Here is a 27,564-nt window from a genome sequence, read left to right as displayed (position 1 = left end):
CTCTCTCAGGTCGTTTGCATACAGCTTTAGGACCTGATTGTTAAAGGTGGTATCACACGTGGCATTTTTAACCCGTTTTTAAGAGTGTTTTTTGAAAACGCATCTGTTTTTTCCAATTATCTTAAAAGAAAATTGGGAAACATGGACAAAAACAGTCAGTTTAATGGACTGAAAATGCATGCTCAAAAACAGACTAAAAACGGGTTTAAAACGCCATGTATGACACCACCCTTAGGTTTACAGGCATGTAGAGGGACAATGAAGGGATAGGGGAAATGCTTTCTAATGGCAGTTTATGAAAATATATTTAGTTTTAGGGGTTAATTTGCCTGATGGTTCTCTTTAACAGCCCACAGTAAGAGGGTAGACCAATCTTTTGTCAGCTCAGGAGCCGCCCCACCTCTGCTGCTGAACCTGGTGCCTGTCCTGCCCACACCTCTCCTGCGGCCCAGCTCGCCTGCCTCTCCTGCGACGCGCCCACCTCGTCTACTTCCTGCCCCCCCCCCACGCCCCGACCCCACGTTCCAAGCGTGATGCGATTACCGTTTGACATACAGCGATGAAGATGGGTGAGTACAATTAATACAGTAAACTTTAAATGCATGTAAATGTGTTTATGTGTAAATATGTTGTATATATGTGTGTGTATTGGGGTCGTGCAATACATGTCTGATTGTTTGGTATGGTAACTATGATTTAGGTGTATCCATTGGTTTATTTTATTATGCATCCATGATATGTGGTTCATCCTTGCTGGATCCTCTAATCTATTGCACTTTATTGCCTTACCCTCTACCTATGTCTGTTTGTTTACAGCTATTTATTACTTCCATGTATTGCTTCTTTTGTTTTTAATTATTCCACTGTTATGTGCCTATGGACTGTTTGTCATGATTAATAAAGACTATATTCTTCGTATATAGCTTACATTCGTTCTTTTTCATCTTTTTGTATACTATGTGATACATATATGTGTGTGTATATATACTGTGTGTATGGTGTATGTACTGGATGTGTGTATATATGATGTATATCTGTGTGTATGTGTTGTATGTACTGGATGTGTGTGTGTATGTATGCTGTATATCTGTGTGCATGGGTTGTATGTACTGGATGTGTGCGTGTATATATGCTGTATATCTGTGTGCATGGGTTGTATGTACTGGATGTGTGCGTGTATATATGCTGTATATCTGTGTGCATGGGTTGTATGTACTGGATGTGTGCGTGTATATATGCTGTATATCTGTGTGCCACAATGGGAAAAACAAGAGAGGAGAAAAGTGGAGTAAATTGACGGTAATAATTGGTGGAGCCCAGAAAGCCACTGAAGCACGGCAGACAGCTTGGCAGGATCTATCTGTAGTCCTTTGTCAGAAATAATGTATTCTAGAAACAGAAGGCTACTTTGATGAAACTGGCATTTTCGAGCTTAGCATACAAGCAATTTGCCCTTTGGCGCCTAAGAACTTGCCGGACATGGATCAGATGAGACTGCAGGTCAGGAGAAAACACCAGAATATCGTCCAAGTAGACAACGACATAAGTGTAGAGCAACTCTTGGAAGATATCACTGACAAATTCCTGGAACACTGCTGGTGCATTACAAATGGCATTACAAGATACTCAAAATGTCCGTAACGAGTATTGAAGGGTTCCACTCATCGCCTTCACGGATGCGGATGAGGTTATATGCCCCCCGCAGAACCAGTCTGGTGAAAACCTTGGCACCCCGAATTCAATAAAAAAGCAACGGGTAACGGTTTTTCCCCATGACTTTATTGAGCCCGCGTTAGTTGATGCACGGGCAGAACGAATCATCCTTCTTGGCACAAAGAAGAATCCAGCACCGCCAGGGGAAGATGACTTGCGGATGAATCCCTTCTGCAAATTCTCCTTGATGTAGGCTGACATAGCTGCGGTTTCAGGCACAGATAACGGGTATACCCGACCTTGTGGAGGAGATGTACCCGGTAGCAGGTCAATGGGGCAGTCATAGGGACGATGTGGTGTCAGAATCTCCACTTGCTTCTCAGAGAAAACATCCGCAAAGTTCTTATAAGAAGCGGGAAGGCCTGTCAGCTGCTTGGAGGAGTCCGGAGAGGACATGCCGGGAACCGGATGGAGAGTGACACTCTGCTCACCAACGAAGGATTTCCCCAGTCTGCCAGTCAAGCACTGGAGCGTGTTGCCGCAAAAAAGCACTGAAGGCGTAGGACCGGGGGAGTACAAAAAATGACAGTCTCTCCTTGAGCAATGCCCCAATTTGCAGAGACAGAGAATCTGTCCACTGACTGAAGAAATTACTAATGGCCTCTCTAGGCGAACCACAGGTAGGTGATGCTGGGAGACGGGGGCAGCATCCACGCAATTCCCTGCAGAGCCAGAGTCCAGGAAAGCTGAGACTTGAACTGGGTTGCCTGTATCAAACCTGATAAGAACAGGGACATTCAAATGAGGGGAAGCCTTGCTCATCTAGGGACGCTTCTCCCAAGAACCCTAGGCGTGGGCGTTTCTCCGGACGCTGTGGACGGACTGAAGAAGTTTCAAGAAAGTGGATTCTCCTGTCTTCGTCTGGAACGTCCATGGGGGAGTCAGACAAGCTCTATCTACCTGCATTGGTTCCTCTGTAGCAGACACTGCAGGTGGCAGCCATGGACTTTGGAAGACAAAGCCCTTTTTAAAGGTTGCAATCACGGCTGCTTCATTCCAGGCTAACTCAGAGGCCAGAATATGGAACCAAAACATATAGTCACCAACGGATGAATCCCCTTGATGCAGGTTTAGTAGTGTGGACTCAGCTGAAGACACCCGTGCAGGTTCCTTGAAGGCATACCGGAATTCAGCAAGGAACATGGAGAGAGTAGCCGTCACTGAGTTCGATATGTACACAGTAATGAAGCCCCTGCATAACTTGGCCTCACCATCATATTTGGAGGGCATGGATAGACGCGGCCTGGGTTCAGGAGGAGACAATGCAGCTCTAGTAATGAGAGGTACCGCAGGTACTAGACACTGTCGCTGAGTAGCCAACAGTTGCTGCTCGGTGGCAGTGACTTGTTCAAGTTGCTGTCCTTGAATGGCATTCTGTTGAGACTGCTGGACCACGAAGGTGGTAAGATCAGCCAGTTCCAGAAATGGAACCTCGGCGTGGTTTATGGCCGGTCTAAATGTCAGGATTCAGGATGATTGGATCCTCTGGACCACCGCGGGAGGTGGTACTAGCTGACACCTGAGACCGGAATCTAAGTGGCACCTGGTTTTCACCAGAGCCCGCCGCAAATCGTGATGGTCTTACTGTGGCAGGGATACCACCAGGTGCGACCAGCCCGCGGTGGCAGCCGAGGTCAAAGTACCTTAGCGGAAGACAGTAACGTGGTCAGTTTCAGGCACAGGGTCAGTGCAGGCAGCAGAGATGCAAGGTCAAGTCTAATCCGGGGTCAGCAACAGGAGGTCCAGGCAGATGGAAATGGGAACACAGGGACACAGGAACGCAGGACTCAGGAGCAGGAACACACAGGAACGTAGGAATACTCAGGAATGTCGCAGGAAAGCTTTCTCAATGGTGTAGGCACACACAGGGAAGACAGGAAGGGGCTGAGAATTTAGCAAGAAGTGCATCTGGCCAGCGCCAATTATTGGTGCGCAGGGCCTTTAAATCTGACAGAGCTGGCGTGCGCGTGCCCTAGGTGGGGACGCGCAGGGAGCCGCGGGAGACTCCACTGGATCCCGCTGGGGTGAGTAGCGCGGTGAGCGCAGCACCTGACACCTATCTGTCTGTATCAGTCCTGGTGTTACCGTAAATCTTCTGACACTGTAGTGCTCTCTACCTACAGTCTCTTTTTTTACATTTATTGGTTACTTCTAAGGGTGAGGTCACACGTGGCGTTTTGAAACACATTACTACAACTGAGGAGAGGTGAATTGCTTAATTAACAAAACGCATAGTAAATGCCATGTTAACGCATGTGTTAATGTCACATTTACATTGTGAAAAAAAAGATATTAGGGGTGGGGTTAGGGGCGAGATGAAGAACATGCTACAACCTTCCCTTCTTTTACCGTTACAATAAATGAGACGTATACTTTGTACAGAGCACACATGGCATTTGCAACCTCAGTGTCAGCTTTCTGTAAAATATATTAACCCTTAACCTCCCACATGGATTTAATAATACACTGTACATTCTAAATCTAGGCAAAGTAGGCAGAAGGCAGATCCACATTCCTTATACATTGTACTCTCTATGCCACCGAAGCATGCACTACTTTGTAGCTTCACTAACTTCTGTGTATATTCCCTCAGCATCTCTTGCTGCATACACTGTCTCCACTTTGACTGTATTATCTTATTCTTACCGTAGTTAGGGGTTCAGAGACTCCTCTAGTGTCTGCATTCTCTTAGATAGGGGATTAGACACTCTTTAGTGTACCTGCAGTAAGAAGATTAAATACTTCTCTTGTAACCCCCAGGAGATGTATCAAGACCCACAGCTAAGAGACTGCAGGGACAAGAGAAGAATCAGGATCCCCAGCTAAGAGAGTGTAGGGACAGGCGAAGCATCAGGACCCCCATCTAAGAGACTATATGGACAGGAGAAAAATCATAACCTCCATCTAAGAGACTGCAGGGACCCTCAGCTAAGAAACTGCAGGGACAGGGGAAGCATCAGGACCCCCAGCTAAGAGACTGCAGGGACAGGAAAAGTATCAGGACCTCTAGCTAAGAGACTGCAGGGACATAAGAAGTATCAGGACCCACCAGCTCAGAGACTGCAGGGATATGAGAAGTATTAGGACCCCAGCTAAGAGACTGCAGGGACAGGAGAGGTAATTGTATTAGATACTCCTCCTGTTCCTGCATTCTGGATTACATACTCCTCCTGTGACTGCAGTCTCTTAGTTAGATATGATTCTTATCCTGTAGTTAGGGGATTAGATATTCCTATAACTGCAGTATTTTAGTTCGGGGATATATACTCCCCCTGTGGCTGCAGTCTCTTAGTTAGAAGATTAGATACTCATCCTGTGGTTGCAGACATATTAGATACATACAATGTGCTACAGAGCCTTATGCTACTCTGGAGGTAAAGGAGTGTCGTGCTCCACATGTCACTGCTATACTTAGTTATATCTGAGAAGTCCGGGAGGAAAGTGTAATAGACTTGTGAGGGAGCTCCTACACCACGACTTCTACATTACTACCTCTCCTACACCACTGCTACATTTCCTTCAGATACCATAACCCCCTGTATGTGACAAGACAAGTACAGTCCCAGCCGTCCATGTAACAGTAAGCCCTGGTGCAATCACTTACCAGCAGCCTCTCATGGCCCCTGCACGATGTAATGTTCCCAGCTGCGTCTTTTGCTTTCCTCTGAGGTGTAAAGTGTGCTCTAGTGCTGGGGGCTTGAGCTCTTCAGGAAGGACTGGGGGTCCAGCTTCATTGAGGTCCTGTGTGAGGAGGGTGGGGGATGCAGTGGGAGGGGAGTTAGCGCCAACAAACTGCGAACTTTCCTCAGAGCTCATTCCACATTGCGCTGGTACATGAGAGCAGGGAGCTTACAAGGAGATGCTGCCTGCTGCATCTTACTGATACCAAGGAAAGGAGCTGCTGCCACTGCCGGTACTGAGTCCCCCCAGCTGCTGGACCATGAGCTGGAAGCTGCTGGCATTGCTCTTCCTCCTGCAGGAGCTCGTTAGCTGCGGCCAGGCTGCGGTAAGTGCACCTTATCATCACCACTAGCCTCACCGACCGCAGCGCTGACCATTGGCTGCACAGATCTGGCATGGGGTCTCCCTGTCCAATTACACTTTTATCATGGACAAAGTAACTGTACTTAGTTTTCTACTATCACTCTTATGCATATAGCTATGCAGCAGTGACAGTGGTACACTGTAACAGGAGGTTGTTTTGAGGGGAATCTGTAAAGAAGATACTGCAGGCACAAGGGAAGTATCAGGACCCCCAGCTATAAGACTGAAGGGACATAAGAAGTATCAGGACCCCCAACTATAAGACTTCAGGGACATAAGAAGTATCAGGACCCCCCTGATAAGAGACTGCATGCACATGAGAAGTATCAGGACCCCCAGTTATAAGACTGCAGGCACATGAGAAATATCAGGGACCCTCAGCTAAGAAACTGCAGGGACAGGGGAAGCATCAGGACCCCCAGCTAAGAGACTGCAGGGAGAGGAAAAGTATCAGGACCTCTAGCTAAGAGACTGCAGGGACATTAGAAGTATCAGGACACCCAACTATAAGACTGCAGGCACATGAGAAGTATCAGGACCCCCAGCTAAGAGACTGCAGGGACATAAGAAGTATCAGGACCCCCAGCTAAGAGACTACAGGGGCATAAGAAGTATCAGGACCCCCAACTGAAAGACTGAAGGGATAGGAGAAGCATCAGGACCCCAAGTATTAGACTGCAGGCACAGGAGAATGATCAGGACCCCTTGCTAAAAGACTGCAGGGACATATGAAGTAGCAGGACCCTCAATTAAAGGACTGCAGGGTAGGAGAAGCATCAGGACCTCAAGTAAGAGACTGCAGGCACAGCAGAAGTTTAAGGACCCCCGCTAAGAGACTGTCGGCATAGCAGAGGTACCAGAATACCCAGCTAAGAGACTACATGCACATGAGAAGTATCAGTGCCCCCAGCTAAGAGACTGCAGGCATAGCAGAGGTACCAGAATACCCAGCTAAGAAACTACATGCACATGAGAAGTATTAGGATACCCAGCTAAGAGATTGCAGGCATGTGAGATGTATCATGACCCCCAGCTAAGAGACTACAGGCACATGAGAAGTATCAGGACCCCCAGCTAAGAGACTGCCGGCCCATGAGAAATATCAAACCAGTGTAATTCTTTATGTAGCCCAAGTAAAGCAGCATTAATAATACATAGTAGCTATTTACCTCCATTCTTCCATAATATCGGCTTGTATATAAAGAAGTTCCTACCAATCATATGTCTGTCCCAGCAATACTAGACAGACTACTAGGGTAAGGTAAGTTTATTTGATGATTTCCAGTTATGCTGCAAAATAGAACTGGCCTGTGCAATCTCAATGCTGTTTCTGCAGTGGACTTGCCACTTCAACGGCTGCATGTGTATTTCCCTAGTGTTTAAGGTAAATCCATAAGGAAACCAGCAAAAGAAACCCAAAACTCATACTTGGCTTAATCTAACGGGTTGCAAGTGGAATTTTCTGAGCAGTTTTTGAATTAAAGAATACCTTTATAAACTCCTACTATATGATGTAGGGGGAGTTAAGGATGATTATTACCATCATATTTGGAATTCCTTTAAATGTTTTGACATTGATAGAGACATCATACTTTATTTTAAAACTATGGGCAGTTGCTGCATATACAGTGACATTTCTTCTATAGTCTTGGCCTTAGAACATGTGAAGGAGTTGCTCAAGTTCTGTGGTTTGGGCTGAGCTGGTCACTTATTTCAGTGGCTAGCTGGCTTAGCGGGGTGGCACAGTGAGGAGGGTGCATAGATGCTAAAACTGGGGGGCTCTCCTAGTTAGGTTTTTTACTGCTAAAGTCTTGGAGATAGATAGTAAATCTGGATGCACAGTCTGAACAGGCTGCCAAAGTCTACTTCAGTCCACTACTACAGTCTTTTCCATTTACATTCTGTCAAGAGAAATTTTTTTTACATCTTTCATGTAGTAACATAAGCTTTTAATATTGTAAATAATAAAAGTATTTTCAGTGCTAAACCCAACAGCTGACTATATCAACAATAGATGAGATCATTCTGATGTTTGAAGCCTGGACTGGAAACTCTACTATCTAATGTTTGGCAATGGTTAACAATATGCTGGCCAAGTCATGTAATAAAAATTGATGAGACCGGAAACTCTGTGCCTTACCTGATAGCTACTGTAGTCTCCACAAGCAGAGACTATGAAAGTAGATGAACCCTAAAAACAAAGATTGAAAATTAGCGCCATCTTAAATAGTTCAATGTTCAAGCACCTCTGGTAATTCCAGTTTACCCATACACTTATTAACAATATGCAAAACTGGCGTTTTGCTTGGCAGTCTTAATAATACTCTCCAGAGCCTATAAGTAGATGCGGAAGCAGGGTCGGCTCCAGGTTTCAGTAGGCCCCTGGGCGACAGAGCCTCAGTGGACCCCTTTGCAGTGAAGTCAAGTGGTGGCATTCAGAAACATAAAACAGTGTCCTGTTCCCTAAAATATTCCCTAGTTTACCATTCCAAACAGTCCCATCATGGTTGTTTTATATACAGCCTGGATTCCTTATGTACAGTCTTATGTGGCCCCCAGCAGCTTTGGGCCCTGGCATTTGCCCAGTTATGCCCAGTGGCTGACACCTGCCCTGTTCGGAAGAGATGTCCACCAGGTTGTACCTATTTATACCAGGTCTGACTTAGTGGAGATTTCAGCTATAATCTCCACCATTTTTCTGGCAGAAAAGTTCATAATCTGTCAGAGATGGGGCATAATACATTCTTTCTCTACCAAATAACTGGCAAAGAAGGCAGTAAAAGTCCCCCACAAAGTAAAGTTACCGGAACTGAATAATACTGACAATAATGGCTTACTACTTTACTTGTATGAAGCAGGATGACTTTCTGTCAACAGATGATTCTTTTCTCACAGGTAATAAACCGCCACCAGAGGTGCCATTAAACTTCTTAGTCACATGGAATAATTTGCAAAAATATATGTTTATACAAGGCTGCATTAAAGGACATCCACCACCAGGTTACCGGTGGTAGACTGCCCTAATAAGGCTGCTTGTTACCTCTAGAGGATGATGGGACTTCGTATCACTAAATCCTGCTCCTCCAGTGTTGCAAAAAAGAAAGTTTATTAAAATGCGTAAATTAGCCTGGGGCTCCACTGCTCTGTAATAATGCAAACCTCCCACCTATTCATATTCACTTCTCTGTCCCTCCCTTGTCTTCACAGACAGCCGGTAAAATTTGATCTAATTTATCTTTTTAACTAAACTACAGTTTTTGTTTTTAAAACCATTTGGGGATATGATGTTCAGTGTCTGTGCGGAACATGGGAAATTCAAGAAAAGGCCTCTAGTGACAATTCCCTTTAAGTGTCCAGTGTAAGATAAAGTTTTCCCTGCTTTTTACTGACATGATCTGATCCCCTATATCTTTCACTTTTTCTGACTTGTCTGTTTATTAAATTCACTATATGGTCAAAAACTTCAGGACACTTACATATTATACCTACATAAACTTTTAAGAAATATAAATCCATAGACATAAATATTGTATATGTCCCCCTAAAAATTCTTCTGGGAAGACTTCATGCAAGATTTTTTGAATGAAGACCCATGTATTTCAATGGGCGTACCTCCTATGCCTTTGACACGTCTCTCACTGCACTGTGACCAAGATGGCTTTAAATGGAGTGAGAAAGTGTGAGGACAGTTCACCCCTCCTTTCTCCTACACCCGGCCTCATGCTCGCCAGGGTGATGACCAGGGTGAGCACACGTTCGTGTGCAAGGGGTCTTACACTGTATTTGTTTCTAGTGTAAAATTACCCTTCATAGGAACTAAGGGTCCCAGGACAACTCCTGGGGAAAGAAAAGCCCATATCTTTATCGTTAACAGGCAACATTCTCCTAGCTATTGTCATACTGGGACTCATCTATCAGATTTCCAGGTAGAGAGGTGTGATCTGTCACTCTATTGAAGGTCTTTCCACTATCATAGGGTCTAGTGGCAACATGCTATACACACATCTGATGCTTGACATTGAGCTTGGTGATGTAAGTTTTGGATGCAGCCTCTAGGCCAGCGGTGGCGCATTCAGTAGAGGCAAGCTGAAAAAAGAATATGGCTGCTGGCTCTGCTTCTTGGGAGTGAGGTAAGGTGAGTTTAAGATTCTGCCTCTATTCTGCGCTCCCGATGATCGCAGAGTGGGACAGGCAAAGAAGAGTCGGGCCGGATAACAAAACGCTGCAGGCCCCTATTTTGCCTGCAGGCCTTGTGTTTGACACCTGTGCTCTAGGCCATGAAGACCCATACCACAAAATTCTTGTGCTGATGTTAGAAGAAGTTTAGTTAGAAGAGTTCTGGGGACTTTTATATAACTGTTTTAATGTAGTCATAAATGCCAATTTAAAAACAAAACTATAAAAAAAGCATCTATGTTGATGAATTGTATTTGACACAAGTTAAAATATTAGAGATTATTCACACTTTATTGCTGATGGTAAAACATTAATAGGTAAGATATGGAAAGTGTCCTCAGGGGGCAGCTGTAAAATGTAACTGGCTACTGGACCGTGAACTAAAGGTTCATTTGCTTGGTTGTTTATCCACATGAAAGTTTTAAAATTCAAATGACCCAAATGGCTTGCATTTATTACAGTAGAGAACAAGTAGTGCTCACAGTTTAGTGATATATCTGTAAATGAAAAAATTATCACAATGAGCAGTACTACTAAGATGATAGTTAAAAGTGAGCTGCAAAGATCTATTGTGTAAGTGATGTGTATGCAATGTGTGAGAGATGCATGAATCATGCATGTCTAACATGAGTCAGCAAGTAATCTGTGAATGACATATGTTTGGCATGTGTCTTATGTGTGAGCCTTATGTGTATGGCTTGTGTCCAATATGTTAGTAATATGTGTGTGGTCATGGGCAGATTTACAGATTATAAAACCCATGCAATTAATTGGGATCCCTTAGATCAGCCAGTATTCTTACAGTGGTGGGATCAGGTATTATTGGTTGAGAAAACAAAAGCTGGTTAGAAGAACGTCAATCCAAAAAGAATGCAGTACTTGTAGGTTCATTTAAAATTTAGATTTAGTTTCTAGCAGTTTGGCGCCTGGTGGTCCATGATAGACCACGGACATATTCCCCAAAGCCACAACCTTTATTTATACATAAAATGGGGCCAGCACCCGGCCAACCTGGGCAAGTGCCGGGGCCCCGGGGTACTGGAGGGGCCCACTCGGGCCCCCGGATCAATTGTACCAGTGTCGCTATAAGACACTGGTACAATTGATCACCATCCGGATCAATCTCTTTTCTGCCTCTATGCTGCACTGGTCGGGAGCTCAGCATAGAGGCAGAATCTAAAACTGACCTGTGCCGGTTCCCACTATGCAGCGCTCTGCAGGGTATGCGACGGCTTTGAAGCCGGCGCACATGATGACATCATCGGATCACGTGTGCCGGCTTCAGAGCCGGTGCGTACGGGAGGCCCAGGCCGAAGACAGCTACAGGCGCTGCGCCGGGGGAACCAGGAAAGGTGAATTTTTTCTTTTTTCTTTACCGGAGGGGAGTCAGGGTGTCCGCGGGGGGGGGGGTCAGTGTGTATAGAGGGGGGGGGGGGTGTTAGTGTGTCAGCAGGGGGGGTCATTGTGTCCACAGGGGGAGGGGGGGGTGTTTCAATGTGGCTGGAGGGGGTCATTGTGTTAGCAGGGGGGGTTCAGTGTGTCCGGGTTCAGTGTGTCCGCAGGGGAGCGGGGGGGGTTCAGTGTGTCCACAGGGGAGGAGGGGGGTTCAGTGTGTCCGCAGGGCAGGAGGGGGGTTCAGTGTGTCCGCGGGTGGGGGGGGGATCAGTGTGTCCCCAGGGTCAGTGTGTCCGCAGGGGGAGGGGGCGCAGTGTGGCCACTGGAGGGCGGTCCACGGAGGGGCCCACTAAGGCTCTGTCGCCCAGGGGCCCACTAAAACCTGGAGCCGGCCCTGAATGGGGCACAAAGTTCCTCCAGATCAATAATTTTATGAGGCGGAGTCCCAGGGGGGCACTTCAAATCTTAATGGTCATCTGCTCAATTGCATCCCTCCTCCCTTCAGCTTCTCTCCTCACTTCTGTATGAACAAAGATAAACTAAAGGATCATAAAGAAGTAAAACAAAGGACTAACTAACACATGATTTATGTTGAGCATTATTTGCCCTTTTGGGACCTGTCATCACTGAAAAATGCCCTTCGTGATGATAGGTTCCCTATAAAAGAAAAATCTACCACCATTTTCTAGGTGGCAAACCGTCCTATAGCGCACCCTTATTACCTGCAGTGGACGACTAAGCCATTTTTAGCTTCCACCGGGGCCTCAATCAGAGCCAGAAAATAAGGTTATAAAAATATTCAAGTGAGCCGGAAACACTCAGGGTCGTGTCGGCCGACCACCTCCTGGCTCCTCCGATAGCTTATTTTTGCACACCCCCCACTTCATTTTTATGCACCCCTCCCAGGCCTCTCTGCGGCCAGACAGCCCGGAGACGTCACTGGCTGATATGCATGTGACTGATCACATGGTCGTGATGTTAGTAATGGTCCTTTAGCCTACTAGTGGCATCAGTGTGTTCTGCTGTGCGGCAGCCTCTGCCTATGTGCTGCTGGAAGGTACGCTGTCCGCACATACTCTCATGTTTTATTATAATCTTAACACACCTTCCAGCGCTCTCTGACAGCGGGCTGCCGCACAGAAGGACACAACGTGTCCACTAGTAGGCTAAAGGACCTTTACTGACGTCACGGACATTCAATCACTCACATGCATATCAGCCGGTGACCTCACGGCTGTCTGGCCACAGAGAGTAGTGCATAGCAATAAAGCAGGGGGCATGCATAAATTAGGTTTTGGAGGAGCCAGGAAGCGCTCAACCAATGCGACCCAAAGCAGGCCAAGTTATCTCATGCAGGCTGGAGGCATGTACAGATTACGAGTTCCCAGGAGCACCCTGTGTGAAGGCCGGAGCCTATTTAGCATAATTTTAAAATAGTTTTTTTTTACAAAATTGCTGTGTTCTAAGACTATAGAATGAGATACAGCATCAATTTACCTATAGCTGTCTAAGACATATTACAAAGTGGTAGATTTCCTTTAACTGCCCATCATTAGTTGCCCCCTATAGTTTGGACTTGAGAGAACGAGAGAGATCTACAGTATAGAGAAAATAATTTCTTCTCTCAATAATAGCTAAGATCGCTGTAATCCTAAATGGGATATTTAAGGGTTTCAGGGCTTGTGTACTAATGTATTCAAACAGTAGTACAGTTTCAGGCGTGGAATCTATTCAGAATCTGCACTTATAATTGACATGTCACAGTTCTTTTAAAAAATCTGCAAGTAAAAATACACATTCACTGGTCAGATGACTTTCCATTTGATTCCCTGGGACACTTCTTGCTAGAGTTTTCCAGTATTTTGGTATGAAAGATACTCCAAAATCATGATAAAAAACTATTGTGTCAGTTGCAAGGTAATATTAGGAATCTAATTGGTCGCTATATCAAACGGCTCATTATTTTCAATTATATTATATATTTTAGAATTATCTTCTGGTTTGTACTTTTAGTTTTCTTCAACAGTTTCATTTTTATTTTACAAATATTTGCAAAGTAAAATTTGAAAAGTAAAAAGAAACATACTTGTTATCTATGATAATGCTAAAAATAAACCATGTCCTTACACATCCTTCACAAATACGTGTGTTATCTAGGATAGCAGTATAATCAGCAGAATGGTGTGAATGTGTTGATTGTAAATGAGGCAGTGACCTACATATATGTCATAATGATAGAGAGATGCTGTGTGAAAGGTCTTGAACAGTTGAGAAACTGTTAGAGAACACATTGAAGATGTTTCCATACATCTGCAATGTGTTCTTCACACATATTGTTCTTCACATACTATTGTGAAGAACACCGTTCTGCACGCGTGCCTTCCGATAAGTTAGCAGATGTACACGAACATCTGCAATGTGTTCTTCATTGTGTTCTTTCAATGTGTTCTTTCAGTGAAAACATCTGCAAACATCTGCAATGTGTTCTTCAGTGTTCTTCTTTCAATGTGTTCTTTCAGTGAAAAATGCTCGAGTCTCCCATTGACTTCAATGGGGTTCGTTATTCGAGATGAGCACTTGAGCATCGGGAAAAGTTTGTCTCGAATAATGAGCACTCAAGCATTTTAGTGCTTGCTCATCTCTAGTAATAAGTAAATTACATTAATTTACATACCTCACCCAGCATATTTTAGGGGGTTGAAATTGAACAGACTAAAGTAATCATTGTATGACACCAAATACACTTATCCGCAATTTACAGGAAGAAAATAAGTATCAGAATGTTCAGCCCATAAATCCTTTCCCAGATGGCATAGAGCACAGATGCACGTGTGCGACATTTGCTCCATTCACTTCTATAGTGCTACAGGATGTAGCTGGAAGTCCCACAGTAGTGAAGCATGTGCAACATAACTCCATTCTGTACAGAGGGAGATGGAGGTTTACCTTTTTGTGAGATCCAAGTGATTGGACTCCCAGTAATTATTCATTCCTAACATATGATTAAGTGTCGTAAGTGGGAAAGAACTTTCAATTATCATTAGTACTGCATTTTCACTGCAGATTTGCCATTGTCAGCCCCCAACTATGTCACAAGTTCCCTTGGAATTTCCTTATGAATTTATCATTCTGTGGCACAAATGGGTACTTTCAGCCAACTGTTTTTGTGATTGCTGGCGTCCCAGTGGTAAGAATTCCATAAATCAGAAATTAATCCCTTATTACATAGATAGGGATAGGTGTACAAGTGGGTATCTAAATCAATGTCTAGCATTATTTTACAACCTGTCTTATTCATGCATCAAGCTAAAAACTGTTATTTTGACCTGCTTGGGTTTGAAATTACCAACCGACCTAAGAAAAATGAGACCCAGCTGCTACTGAAACTATACTTAATGACATACATATAATATAACAGTAGCACACAAATATTCAAAAACCATAAATCTTTATTGACAATGAGAAACGGGCAGATTTACTTACCCGGTCCATTCGCGATCCAGCGGCGCGTTCTCTGCGGTGGATTCGGGTCCGGCCGGGATTCAATAAGGTAGTTCATCCGACGTCCACCAGGTGGCGCTGCTGCACTGAAGTCCGCTGAAATGGACTCAAGTACACCGGCCTATTCGTGGTGAAGGTAAGTGCAAGCTCCGCAACACGTTTTGTTTTTTAAATGCAGCGGTTTTTCCGAATCCGTCGGGTTTTCGTTCGGCCACACCCCCCCCCCTAAGTAAATGACCCCCAATGAGTACATAGAAGTTCATAAAATCTAAAAATACAGACCATAGAATAAAAGAGGAAAATGACTGTTATGAGGACTCTGGATAGAGGGATGACAGACAGAACAGTGAACCCTAAACTGAGTCCCCCCCAAACCTGCCTGCTTGCCTCTGCGGGAGGGCACGATACAAGACTCACAAACAAACAACACAAAAACAAGATCAGTGGTCTGGGTCACAACAGAGATAGCAAAAACGGCACAAAATCTGAGTTAAAAGCGATATTCAAAACATGAAAGCCGGATAAAAAAACTTGAAATATTAGAAGTGTCACGGGACACCTTTGCCAATGCAGTACTGATTGACGCTGGTACTTCTGGGTTTCCTTTTAGGCTGGCTGTTGATAAAAAATAACAAAAAACCAATTAATACCAAACTACATCTACTCAATCACAGCCGGATAATTACTGAGAGCAGGATTTACATCTGCAAGGAACCTCTTCTGTTGTGCCACACACAAGGAGTTATGATGACAACATCTGAACTATAAGTGCTGAGAAACTACCTTGGCACATGAGCAGGCTGAAGGCCGTTATTCATTGGTTATTTGTTATCATGTGATATCTGTATGGGGAATATTTTAATTGGTTATACAATACACTCCCCGAAAAACCGAGATGCCCACAATATCTGTTGCAGCTAGTTAGTTCAGAGGCCTCTTTATGCACTAACCATAATTTGAGATTATTTGAATCACTATGTTTTTGTATAATTGGTTATGGACTGATGTGTAGTTTCTTGTGGAGGTGGACAGGGGTGTACCTAGGGTTTTATTTAGTCCTTTTCCTCTTTTGTCATACGGTCTGTATATTTTGATTCAAGAACTTTGTATCTATTTATCTCATTGTCAATAAAGATTTATGGTTATTTGCTACTGTTTAGTCTCATATAGGTCTGCTTGGGTATCACTAAGAATGTTTTCTTTAGGTAGGCAGTACTTATGAGTCCATTTCCTGTGACGTGTAAAGTAGGTTTACAATACATAGCTTTACTATTATTTAATCTAAAATAAATGTAAAAAAGAACATCCTAGATATAATCTAAAAAAATTAACTCAGCCTCCTAATATTTTAAATTAGAAGCTTAATAATTTAAAAACTGATTCTTTAGTTAACTCACTGTAAAGAATCGATTTAGAATACATTTGTCATAACAACAGAGTTTACATGAAAAGGATGTCATTAGTTAATGAGGCTTTAACGAGCCAGACTTGTAAAATGGAACGTCTGGAGTTTATTTCCTATCATTGGCATGTGGCTTCCGTGGGCCAAGAAGTTTGAGTACGATGTCTTTATTGTGGGTGTAAAGCCTTCCATGACTGCAAACTGATTCACATGATTCATTATCTTTCCATACTTAATTGTTATTTTTACGCCTTGTTACACATATTTTGCATTAGTGTTCTGTAACATATGTCATTTACTTTTGCCATGTGCTGTTAATTATCATATATACAACTTTTGGGGTAAAAAGGGCTTAGAGGTCACCCTTTGGCATATGCTTCATTTGCTTCCATCTGGATTTTGTTTTTAACTTCATGGAAGACATACCCTGCCAAACAACTCTGCACTGTTTTTTGTTTAAAAAATCAGTAGGAGACAAATCTATATTGCATAGTACATATTAGATATTTACATTTACTTGAAAAAAGTTCATGTACAGTAAATATGCTATACTTTCAAATCTTAATCCTCTAGTGATGATAACAAGGTAACATTTAACCCCTTACCGTATTTTCCGGACTATAAGGCGCACATAAAAGCCTAGGATTTCCTTAGAAATCCAAAGTGCACCTTATAGTCCGGTGCGCCCTATGTATGGCGCAGGGCAGCGGACCCTACTTACATAGGTCCCCTCTACCGGAGACAGCAGTTCTCCAGCGGGAACTGCAGACCACGCGGCACGAACAACTTCTGCCGCGTCGGTCTGCAGTTCCCGCAGGAGATCTGCTGTCTCCGGTAGCGGGGACCCATGTAAGTATGGTCCGCTGCCATCCTCCCCCCTGAAAGGACCCCCTTCCCCGCTCACCTCTCCGGTCGCTCCGTCTCCGCTCTGCCACGCCCCCGGAACTCCGCCACGCCCCCGGCCACCCTGCGCCTTATAGTCCGATGCGCCTTATATATGGAATAATTCCATATATAAGGCACATCAGACTGATGCGCCTTATATTCCGGTGTGCCTAATGGCCCGGAAAAAACGGTACTTTACAATCCTACTCAGTTTTATTGCTTCTATTGCTCCTTTTAATGCATTAGATTCAGCAGTTTGGGTGTGGTCTAGATGAGCAGACACTTTCTGATGTTCTTAGATTATTAAGGTACAGTTTTAGCTATATTTTCATTTAGCTTTTGACCTCTGTAATTAAATAAAAAAGGTTTCCTTACCAAATATATGGCTCTGTTTTACTATAGTGTCAAATAATTATTTTATTCAATAAATGCTAATTAATTGTTTTAAAAATAAAAAATGTGATTATCTGGATTTTAAATAGATTCTGTCTTTTACATTTAAAGTGTACTTTTAAAATGTCACCAATGATTTTTAAAGGGCTACAGAATATGATGGCATTATATAAATAAAGATTATTATTATTATAGTCCTCTCCATTCTTTGTAGATGGGAAAACTTGCAAAATTGTCAGTGTATCATATACTTATTTTCTGCACTGTATGTATTCATGAAATAATAGTTGATAAATAGCATTTCACAATAGGTTTTGATACACTGAAGAAAATTTTAACTTTATTTTTGACAAATACTTTCTAGAATTAGTACAATTTTTATAGTTATTTTTCCAGTAGTTTTTCCCAGAGGGCATATTTGCGTAGGAGGAAGTTAGGAACAAGATCTCCACTCCCATGTTATCTTTGCCAAGCCAACACTGGCTTGATTATTTTTTGTCTTAGGTTAATAACACTGAATCACTACTTAAATTGAAAATTCTAATACTTATATAATGGACTTTATTTTTCAGCTCCCCTCAATCTTCAAGTTTGTAGTTTGTGGCAGTGAATGAGGGCATTACTGTTTAACACTAAAGGGAGTCCATCATTATTTTTGACCATTTTAACCATAATAAACTGCAGAACATGATAGTTATAGGCCTATGTATAGGAAACCACAAATGCATACCATAATATTTGTGTGTGTAGAAAAAGGACTGTGAGAAGTGAATTTATATTGCAGGTTTGCAGCTCCTGCAAGGGCTCTTGGCTGGTCTTTCAGTCTGATGAGCATTTGGCTCTTTTCATTGAACTGTTCCACAGCCATCCCTCTCCCTGTGAGTGACTGCAGTAATTATCCATCCAAGATACTGGTACAGTACCTACTCCAGGATTATAACTACTCTTTTCACTGTCACTACATACATAAGGTATGATACTACACATCTCCAGGGCTGCTGCCTAACACTGTCTGCATCTTTATATGGTAAAAACTGGTGACAGGTTTCCTTTAAAATTAGGGAAACTCCTATTTAGTTAGTCCTGCTTTCAGTTACGAAATGAATTCTATTTTTGCTATCGTACAGGGTCCCGACCTCTGCCACCTGGCCGTGCACTGGGACCGTTGTTGGCAAAAGTGTTGCACTTTAGAGATAAGGGCACAATCCTCTGAAAAGCAAGGGGCAATCCTGATATCACCATCAATGGAGCTAAAATATCCCTTCTATTCTCAAGATGTGCAACAGAGTAGAGCCAGGTTTATAGTTATTACGAAGAGGCTGCACACATTGAATGTTCCATACTCTATGCTGTTCCAGGACAAGCTGTGGGTGGTGGTGCTGTGGACTATCCATTTTTTTGAGAATGCTGAGTCAGCATTACAATGGCTGGATCACTATGATGGCCAGTTTCGGATCCATGCTCTGGATGAAGGGGAGTAACTATTTGTCTAGGGACACACTGTTGTAGCCAAAGTCCTGAGTTCCTGACATTGATGCCTTATGGCAATGTCGTTTTGTGATCTGACATTCATGCTGACTCATACTGCTGGAATCCCCTCCTTTATTTATGTTCTATGTTCAGGTTTTGGAGCGGATTCTGAAATAGATTTGTTGTTTGTGTTATTGATAGCGATATCCTACCTTCCTCCTGCTTAGTAAGGGGGGTGGTGTGTGGGGGGCAAGTCTGTTACCTTGTAGTTAGACCATGATGGTACTACTGCGTTGTGCAATGTCCGCCTGGCATATTGTGGAAATACACATTGCCCCAAGGAATGGCTCATGTCTGCATAAGATCTGTGTTAGTCCATTCTTGTTATACTTGTTGGGGTATTGTTGGGGTATTGTTGGGATGGGAGGGGGTTTTGGCCTGGGGGATAGCGAGTAGAATTTGTGTCAGTGGGGGAAGAGTGAGACAGGGGTGTGTTTCTTGAGTGGCTTTCTGTAGATGGCTATGACTGTGTCAGTTGTTAGTTGGAATGTGAGTGGCCTGTCAGATGGGGGTTTTCCAGTATCTGCTTAGAAACCAGCCCGCTATAGATTGTCTCCAGGAGACGCATATGTCGGATGATTGTATACAATATAAGAGTAAGCCTCTGGTTGGCTGTGCCTATCATGCCATATGGCTCTTTATATGCTAGGGGAGTGAGCATCTTGGTACATAGGAGTATATCTTTTGAGTGTATGGACAATTCTGTTGATGCAGAAGGACGATATGTCTGTCTGTTGTGTAAAATTAGGCCTTTCTTTTTCCTTCTATAGTGTATGTTCCTCCTATTTATACTAAAGCTGTACTGACCTTGGTGATGGCTTATGTAGTTAAACATCTGGGGATTCCATGTTTGTTGGTGGGAGATTTTAACCCCTTAGTGACTGCCCATACGGATTTCTCTGTCGGTCACTACGGGTCCTTAGACTAGGCCTACGGGTTTCTCAGTCTAACCTAAGGTCTGCACGGGCCCCCGTGCAGGGAGGAGCAGTGCCCTGGCTGTCTCTCCTCCCAGCACCCCGTGATGCGATTGTGGGGTGCTGTCTTCAAATCCGGGTAGCACCCAATGAAGGTGGACAGAGTAGCTGCTTGTCAGCCTATGCTAATGCATAGGCTGACACTTCTTATGCACTGCTATACATGGTTATTCCACTGCATTAGTATGAACTAGTGATCACAAGATCACTAGTTCATATGATAGTATTGAAAAAACAAAAAAAGTACAACAATTTTAAATAAATAAAAAAGAGGTGCAAATGAATACTTGAGGTGAATTGGCTGTTTGTTGTCTTCTACTTGCGACACAATTTGAATGTTAAATCCCGCACTTAGTCTGAATCAGTTGGATCGTCCGACACATGAAAGCCAGTGCAGCTGTGCCAAAATCTGTGTGCGATGCAATCCCCTGCTAAATATCTGTCACAGCCGTGCAATTCCCCAAAATGTCGGAAAATCTTACGAGAGTGCGGCCACGGACCCTTAGTAAATAAGCCCCAATGTGTTATTACTGAGTGAACGAGCATGTTCCGGAAGAGGGGAAAACCTGATAAAATTTGGGGCATCTGGGGTATTGGGTGTGTATTTGTGTGTGTGTATGATGTATGTCTGTGTATTGTAATGTGTACATGCTCTATATGTGTGTGCATATGTGATGTTTATATGTTGTAGGTCTTAGTATACACTGTATAGGTGTACAGTATATGGTACTGTTTGTACATGTGTATATTGTACATGTGTATGCAAGTATATACGGTGGGTATATACTGTATGTATGTTTATTCTGTATGTGTCTATATGGTGTGTATATGCTGTATGTATATAAGTATATAAATGTATATATGAGTGTATGAATGTGTGTGATTGTAACTCACATGTGTATATTATTATTTATATTTTCTTAAGGGGGAAGGGGGGGCCCATTCAGAAGTCTTCTATAGGGCCCAGTCTCGTCTAGTTACGCACCTGACCATGAATATCAGTTCAATTGGGTCCAATAATGGTGTCTTTCTAAAGGGGTAGCAGAAATTGGCAGGTTCAGTTGACGCACGTTGACTTACAAAAGTAAGTGATTCTAATTCATCACATCATCCTCAAGATGATTATTGCACTATAAAAACCAGAGGCTCTCTTCCAGAGCCACAGCTATGCCCCTATTCTTGCACATGTGACTGCTCAGTACAGCGTTACCTCTTTGGCCCGCTCTGCTACAGTAACTGTATAGAAATTATATAGTGCCCCTAGCCTGGCATGAGAATGTACTATGTTCTTATGTGTAAGTATGCTGAACTTAGGAAAACAATAGAAAATGACTTATGTTTGATGTAATGCAAGTAGCAAGTCCTGGCCTGCACTTTGGAAGTGGCTTTGCCTCAAACAACATCCTTAAAAGTACAAAAAAACCCTCATTTTATTTATATAAAAGCACAAAGGAAACTCTCAGTATAGAGAAATAAACAGTTGTTGAAAGTTGGAATGTAATGGAGAGGCACAATTTGTATTTTATTTTCTGGAATCTAAATAATTATTTCCTGGGGCAGCTCCTTATTTCATTTTATTTCAGTTGTCGTGTTACACTTATTTCATAGTCACATGCTCTGTATTTTTCAATTACTTGTGGATCACAATTAAATAAACTTGGTCATAAGCTGTTGTTTTGTCACTATAAAGAAGCCACTAATGAAAGGCATGCTGGCAATAGAAGAAATACGATTAGTCTACAGAACACTGACATCCTAGTCACAACATATTACTCCACCCATGTGATATAATAGTCGGTGATAAGTCATGTTTTCATTTTAGAAGAATAGTTAGATCAGTCTAGACAAATAAACATTTATAAACATCCTTTAAATGTATGCGCTTTGATGTGTTTTACGAAAATAAGTAGATCACAATACTTTAAAACCTTGGTACATTTTAACCCGCCAAACCTATAGTTAATACCAAATTCTATATGTTTTTAGTTAGAGCAGGCAAATTCTAAAGCCATCAATAGGTGAAAGTAGATCAAACTAACTGTGGAGACTGGTCGACTTACTGTTGAGATGGATTACTTAGTTCCCTCTTCTCATTGGTAACTTGTATTCAGTCAGCCAAAGCAAGCATACATTTGTATAGTGTCAGAAAAAAAACAGCTGGAAGGATTTAAAAGAGTTGAAGCTAAATTTAACAGTGGCACAGCAGTAATCACTTTACATATGTTATTAAAGGGGTATTCTCGCGAAGACAAGATTATTAAATATACTCAGGAGAAGTTCACAGAAAGTGCATTGTCGATAATGCAATCTGCCACGATTCACTAAGATTGAGTGCCTGATATCGTGCTTGTGTCGCTTCCCTGCTCTGGTCTGACATAGTTCACCTTCTTCTTCCTGGTGCATGTAAGTGCTTGATCTTGCAACACAATTTGAAAGTTAAATCTCACGCTCAGTCTGAATCAGTCGGAACGACCGACAGCCCCCCCCCCCTAATTTCTGATGCATAGAAGCCAGCGCAGCTTTGCCGAATTCCGATCACGTGCGACACAATACCAGCGCAGATGCCTGTTAAATATTCCTCACAGCCGTGCAAAACCCGAAAATGTCAGAAAGTCTGATGAAAGTGCACCTTAGTAAATAAGCCCCATTCTCTAATTCAATTTTTTTAACAAAAATATAGTATTTCACAGATATAATTCAAACCTGTCAACTATCAGTTCTGGTGTACACAATTTCGGTTGCCTCTGAACTGACCCTGAATCTTCTGACTTTAGGGTTGGGGAGGACATATTGTTCTCCTTTCTGACACTGCAATGGATCCTCTCTGCCTCTACTCCCAACCTTGCATTCCAAGAGGAGTTCACACACACACACTCAGACTTCCTGCCAGAAAGCAACACACATAATGAGAAGATGTTACTGCTGTTTTAGCTCCTGTCACTCAGTGATGGTCAGTGTAAAATTCCAGAGTGTGGGTGGGGACTCTCTAAGCAGACACTTCATATTTCCTATAGTGCTGCATGGTTACAATGAGACAGATCAGAGATGCTGAGATCCATGAGCTGCATATTACACATGACATTTTCAGCTCTACTATGACAGCCATAACATAAACAGCTCTGCTATATACTCCCTGCTCCCCTGAATAAAGATCTTATCTGCTTGTAGCTTTACTCAACTCACAATGTGTTGTTGTTTACCGGCAGGAAGTCAGTGTGTGTCTTTTTGATCTTGTACTGGAATGCAAGGGTGGGGGCCACTTCAGAGAGAAGCTCAGATCAGTGTAGCATCAGACAGGAGAACAATATGCCTGCTGACCCTAAACTAAGAAGAATCAGGGTCGGGTCCAGGGGTAAAATTGTGTACACCAGAACTGATAGAGACAGGTTGGAATTATATCTGTGAAATGAAGTATTTTTGTTAATAACATTGAATTAGAGAACGTGTTATTTTGTTATTCTAAGTACATTTAAGAAACTTGTCTTAGTGGGAATACCCCTTTAAAGTGGTAGTCCAGTCTCAGCTAATAAATGTTATTGCTTGCATTATGAAATGTTATACAATATTATAATTAACTTTCTGTATCAATGTTCTAGATAACTGCCTGCTCTCATTCTAAAGGGAAGCTTCAATATTTACATCCAGTGAAAAGAAATCTGTACCTGGTCATGTGATGTCTCACAGGTGCACGACTTGTTAGTATCACAAAGAGTAGTTAAAACTGTGAGATATATAACGAGCCGTGCACCTGTGCGACCTAGTTTATATGGTCGAAAAAATCACATGACATCACATGATCAAGGACAGATTTCTATCCACTGGATGTAAATATTGAAGCTTTCCTATAAAATGACAGCAAGCAGAAATCTAGAAAGCTATTAAAACAGGAATTGTTCCAGACAATATATTTGAAAGTGGTACAACTTTTCACTATACAAACAATATTTGCTGAAATGGGAAGATTTTTTATGGCAAGTTTATACTTTGCATTTTAGGATTTTTTTTCTTTGTGCCTGCTAAAATAGAGCAATCTGATGCATATGCATAAAATCAAGCAATCATGTGCATATATGACTCATATGAAACATGTTATAGAACAAATGATTTTAGATGCTGTCCCGATTACATACTACAGTTTTTATGCATGGATATGTTTAAATGTGTAAATGAATAAACATGTGTTTTTAGCTTTCTGGCATCCTTTGTAGATAAATCACTGTCTGCAGAAAATACAAGCATTATTGTATGTACCATATGTAGAGGCCTGACATCATACTGAAATATAAAACTTTACCATCAGTCTCTCCAGGAATTTGACAGAAAATACATTACAAACATTTATTTCCACATACTCAGTTCATGTCAGTCAGTGATGTCACTCAAAGAAAGTCACTCTATAGTGGCACAAACAGTACCAACATCATTAAGGAAAACTTAGCTGCTTTTCTGTGTCCGCCAGTGCTAAATGTGTAAGGGTTCACGAGGAGATGTGGCCAGCCAACCCAGAATCATGTAACCTATTATGTCTGCTTTCATGTCCTGCACTCATAGCCTTTGTCCTGATGGCATTTTCACTGCTGGTTTTGATTATTTGGCATTGAGACAGATAACGTCAAAATATTGTTCTCAGAATACAATAGTAAGAGATTAAAATTTCACTACTGTTCTGCAGCCAATGAAACAGATAAAAAAAGGAGTTGGGCTTCAACATTGTTATAGTCTTCTTTAAAAATTGATTGTTTTGGTTGTGTCTTCGCTTTTATTACATATAGTGGGTCAATATGGAAATAATCTACATACTGTTAAAACACTGGGGCAGTATTAACCAGCTAAATTCACATCTAATTTTTTTCTCCATTGTAAGTTTATTTCTGGCGTTTACTTACAATGAAGGGCTGCAAATTATCCAACTATATAGAGATACAGTGGGATATGTTGTCATATGCAGCCCCCCTCCTCCCTATTAAAAGTCGGAGGTGGAGTGTACATCTGTAGGAGGCAGAGATTTGCTCAGGGTGTCTCCAATGTGATGTTCTTAAATGGGCATCACTGAGGTCTATGTTTAGCAAAGGCTGGGGATGGATGTCAAACAGTGGCATTTGTCCCCCATAGCAATATATGTTTCTTTACAGTAGTCAGCTGGAAGAAATAATATAGTAAATATATAATGACCAAATGGAGGCCAAAAGTATAATGTTTTTGTCTGACAGCATAAGTCTATGCACATGTTCATGTTGTATATTGTGAGCTTTCCTGATGTACACGCTGAAGGCATGTGAAAAATCAAATATGAATGTAATTGTAATATATGTCTGATATTGGTAGTCTAAAATACTGGTATCATCTTTATTAATCTTTAATTATTTATACCACCTGTTAGCTTTACCTCTAAGCCACACCTTGTCAGAGTAGACAAAAAACTATGTACTAAACATTTAAAAAATTTGGTGCAGTGAATATATGTCAGTTTTTAACACCAACACAGTCTGTAAATTTTTGAAACAGAAAAAGTAATGCCATGGTATTAGAACCCTTTAGGCTTAACATGCTAGTTGACTTCTTAATAACCCACAGTCAACCCAACCCAAGTGTTGCATATGGAATCAATGGGGGAGATTTACCGTTGCATGATCACTGGTGTATAATAAAAGCTTTGCCCCTCCGGCACTCCTGGATACATCAAGAGGTTCGGGCTTATTATGTTTTTGGCAGGTGTCTGTATCGGCGACAAAACTACGCCAGCTACTAGCTGACAGTTTTGCATAATGTTCAAGGTGAGCATTCCCATGGTGTAGGTAGAACCCATTCTTCTACTGGCTGCTCCCCTTTCACACCACCTCCAAGCTCACTTGCGGTCGAGAGTAAAAGGGAAATAATGACATTTCACAAATAATTGCGGTTCTTTTGAGGGCTTCTAGTTTTAGTAGCCAGTCTTCTAGCGTAGAAGCCCTAATATGCTCCACATCCTTGCTTTTGAATATGCTGTATTTATTGTATGTTTTCAATTTGATAAGAGACCAGGATGTGTACCATATTATATGTTCACCACCATTTCTTTTTCTTTTTTAATGGTTGTTTTTAGGTTTTAGTGACAACTGCGTATATCTTTATATAATAAAATTGAGATTTTTGGATTGATATCATGTTTTGATCCAAATATTTGCACGGTTTGTTGTAGTAGCATAGACTTGGTTATAGGTATAGAATATTTCAAAGTGGCCTTTGAATTTAAATGTAATACATGGATATGCTTTCTGATTTTGCACAAAACAGTAAGGTCCCAAGGTATATATTTATTACTTGAACATAGGGTATCTTACCATCTTAATGAAAATTTCTTCAGCAGAAAGAAAAAGAAAGCTGTTTCTTTAACTTTCCACTGTAAAATATGACACAATAACGTATTGTCAATTTATTTATTGCTGTAACAAAGCAGCTGTTACAGCACATTTGTCATGCTATTGCAGACCCTAAAAGTGTCGGCTGTGATGTCAAACTCCCTGTGTCTTTTCTGAATCATCTTCTCTTTAAATTCTAGTTCCTGTAAGTTATTTTCATGTTTTGATGTGGTTGCTTGGCTGCTGAGAGCTAATAGCACATTCTACCTAGACATCTAAAAAGATTTCCAGATGCAATGTAATAGCACTAATTCCTACCAGAGGATATGCCTTTCTTCAGATTTCATGAAACCCCTTATTTGGACCCCTGTGAAAATATTATCTTGTATTTACACAGTGTAGAACCTGAAGGTTAACTTAAATACACATTAAAATCGAAATCTTACTATACTAAAAATCATAATAATGAAAATATCCTCCATCCATAGGGTTTTATATTAAATAAATGCATCAGATAATGCAATCAAGAAATGGTTGTTTGGATGAAAGAACACTGACTAATGTGTTTCCATGAAATTGACTGCAAATTTAATACAGATGTTATTGAAATCTGTGAAATAAGTTAATTTCATTATATTTCCAAAAGCTCTCCTGGAGCTGGGCTGTAGTTCGCACGGGTATTTCATTTCAGGCACTTTTTTATGTTTGGAATGTCAGCCAAAATCTTGTTTAGAACTGCAGCGAATTCTATAACATTATAGCTTTTTGCTATGTACACATTTTCTCTAACCTATAGGACAGCCAAGATGAATAACTCTTGACTTACCGGGTGCAGTGGTTTTATGCAGTATTTATTTGTCTATGATTTATTTATTTATGAGTATTGACAGCAGTACTTTAGAAAAGTAATAGTAAATCAGATTTATCCACTTACAGCAGTCATTTCCAACCTTACAGTAAAACAATTTCCCTCTGTGAGAAGCCTATGTCCCTACCTGCCTTATTGAATTTTGGGGAAGCAATGGGTAAAGCCTTTTTTTTTTCCAGTCGTATAATATGGCTCAGATGTGTTAGCTGCTTTGCACTGCATTTCTAAATTAGGTGAGATGAATTTACAATCCCTGTTGTAAAAGCTACAGGTCTTGCTCTGTTGCGGGACACACTGATCAGAGTTTTGGAAATCTAGGAGTCCAGGGGAAGCTTTATAGGTAGT

General features: G+C 41.8%; 2 protein-coding genes across 2 annotated transcripts in view; one reads left to right on the top strand and one right to left on the bottom strand.

The window, feature by feature from the left end:
* The window catches only part of COL4A2 (collagen type IV alpha 2 chain), a 178,849-nt gene extending 173,274 nt beyond the window's left edge, over positions 1–5,575 (bottom strand). The window contains exon 1 of the mRNA XM_072135559.1: positions 5,318–5,575. The gene's annotated coding sequence lies outside the window, so the exon portion shown is untranslated. The remainder of the gene's footprint in view (positions 1–5,317) is intronic.
* Positions 5,520–27,564, top strand: part of COL4A1 (collagen type IV alpha 1 chain) — a 116,191-nt gene continuing 94,146 nt past the window's right edge. The window contains exon 1 of the mRNA XM_072135562.1: positions 5,520–5,719. Coding sequence (XP_071991663.1) covers positions 5,654–5,719 — 66 coding nt within the window. The 5' untranslated portion in view covers positions 5,520–5,653. The remainder of the gene's footprint in view (positions 5,720–27,564) is intronic.

This window comes from Engystomops pustulosus, chromosome 2, assembly GCF_040894005.1.
Source record: "Engystomops pustulosus chromosome 2, aEngPut4.maternal, whole genome shotgun sequence".
Lineage (NCBI taxonomy): Eukaryota > Metazoa > Chordata > Amphibia > Anura > Leptodactylidae > Engystomops > Engystomops pustulosus.
Note: the sequence above shows the minus strand (reverse complement) of the source record. Positions and strands in the feature narration are given on the sequence as shown.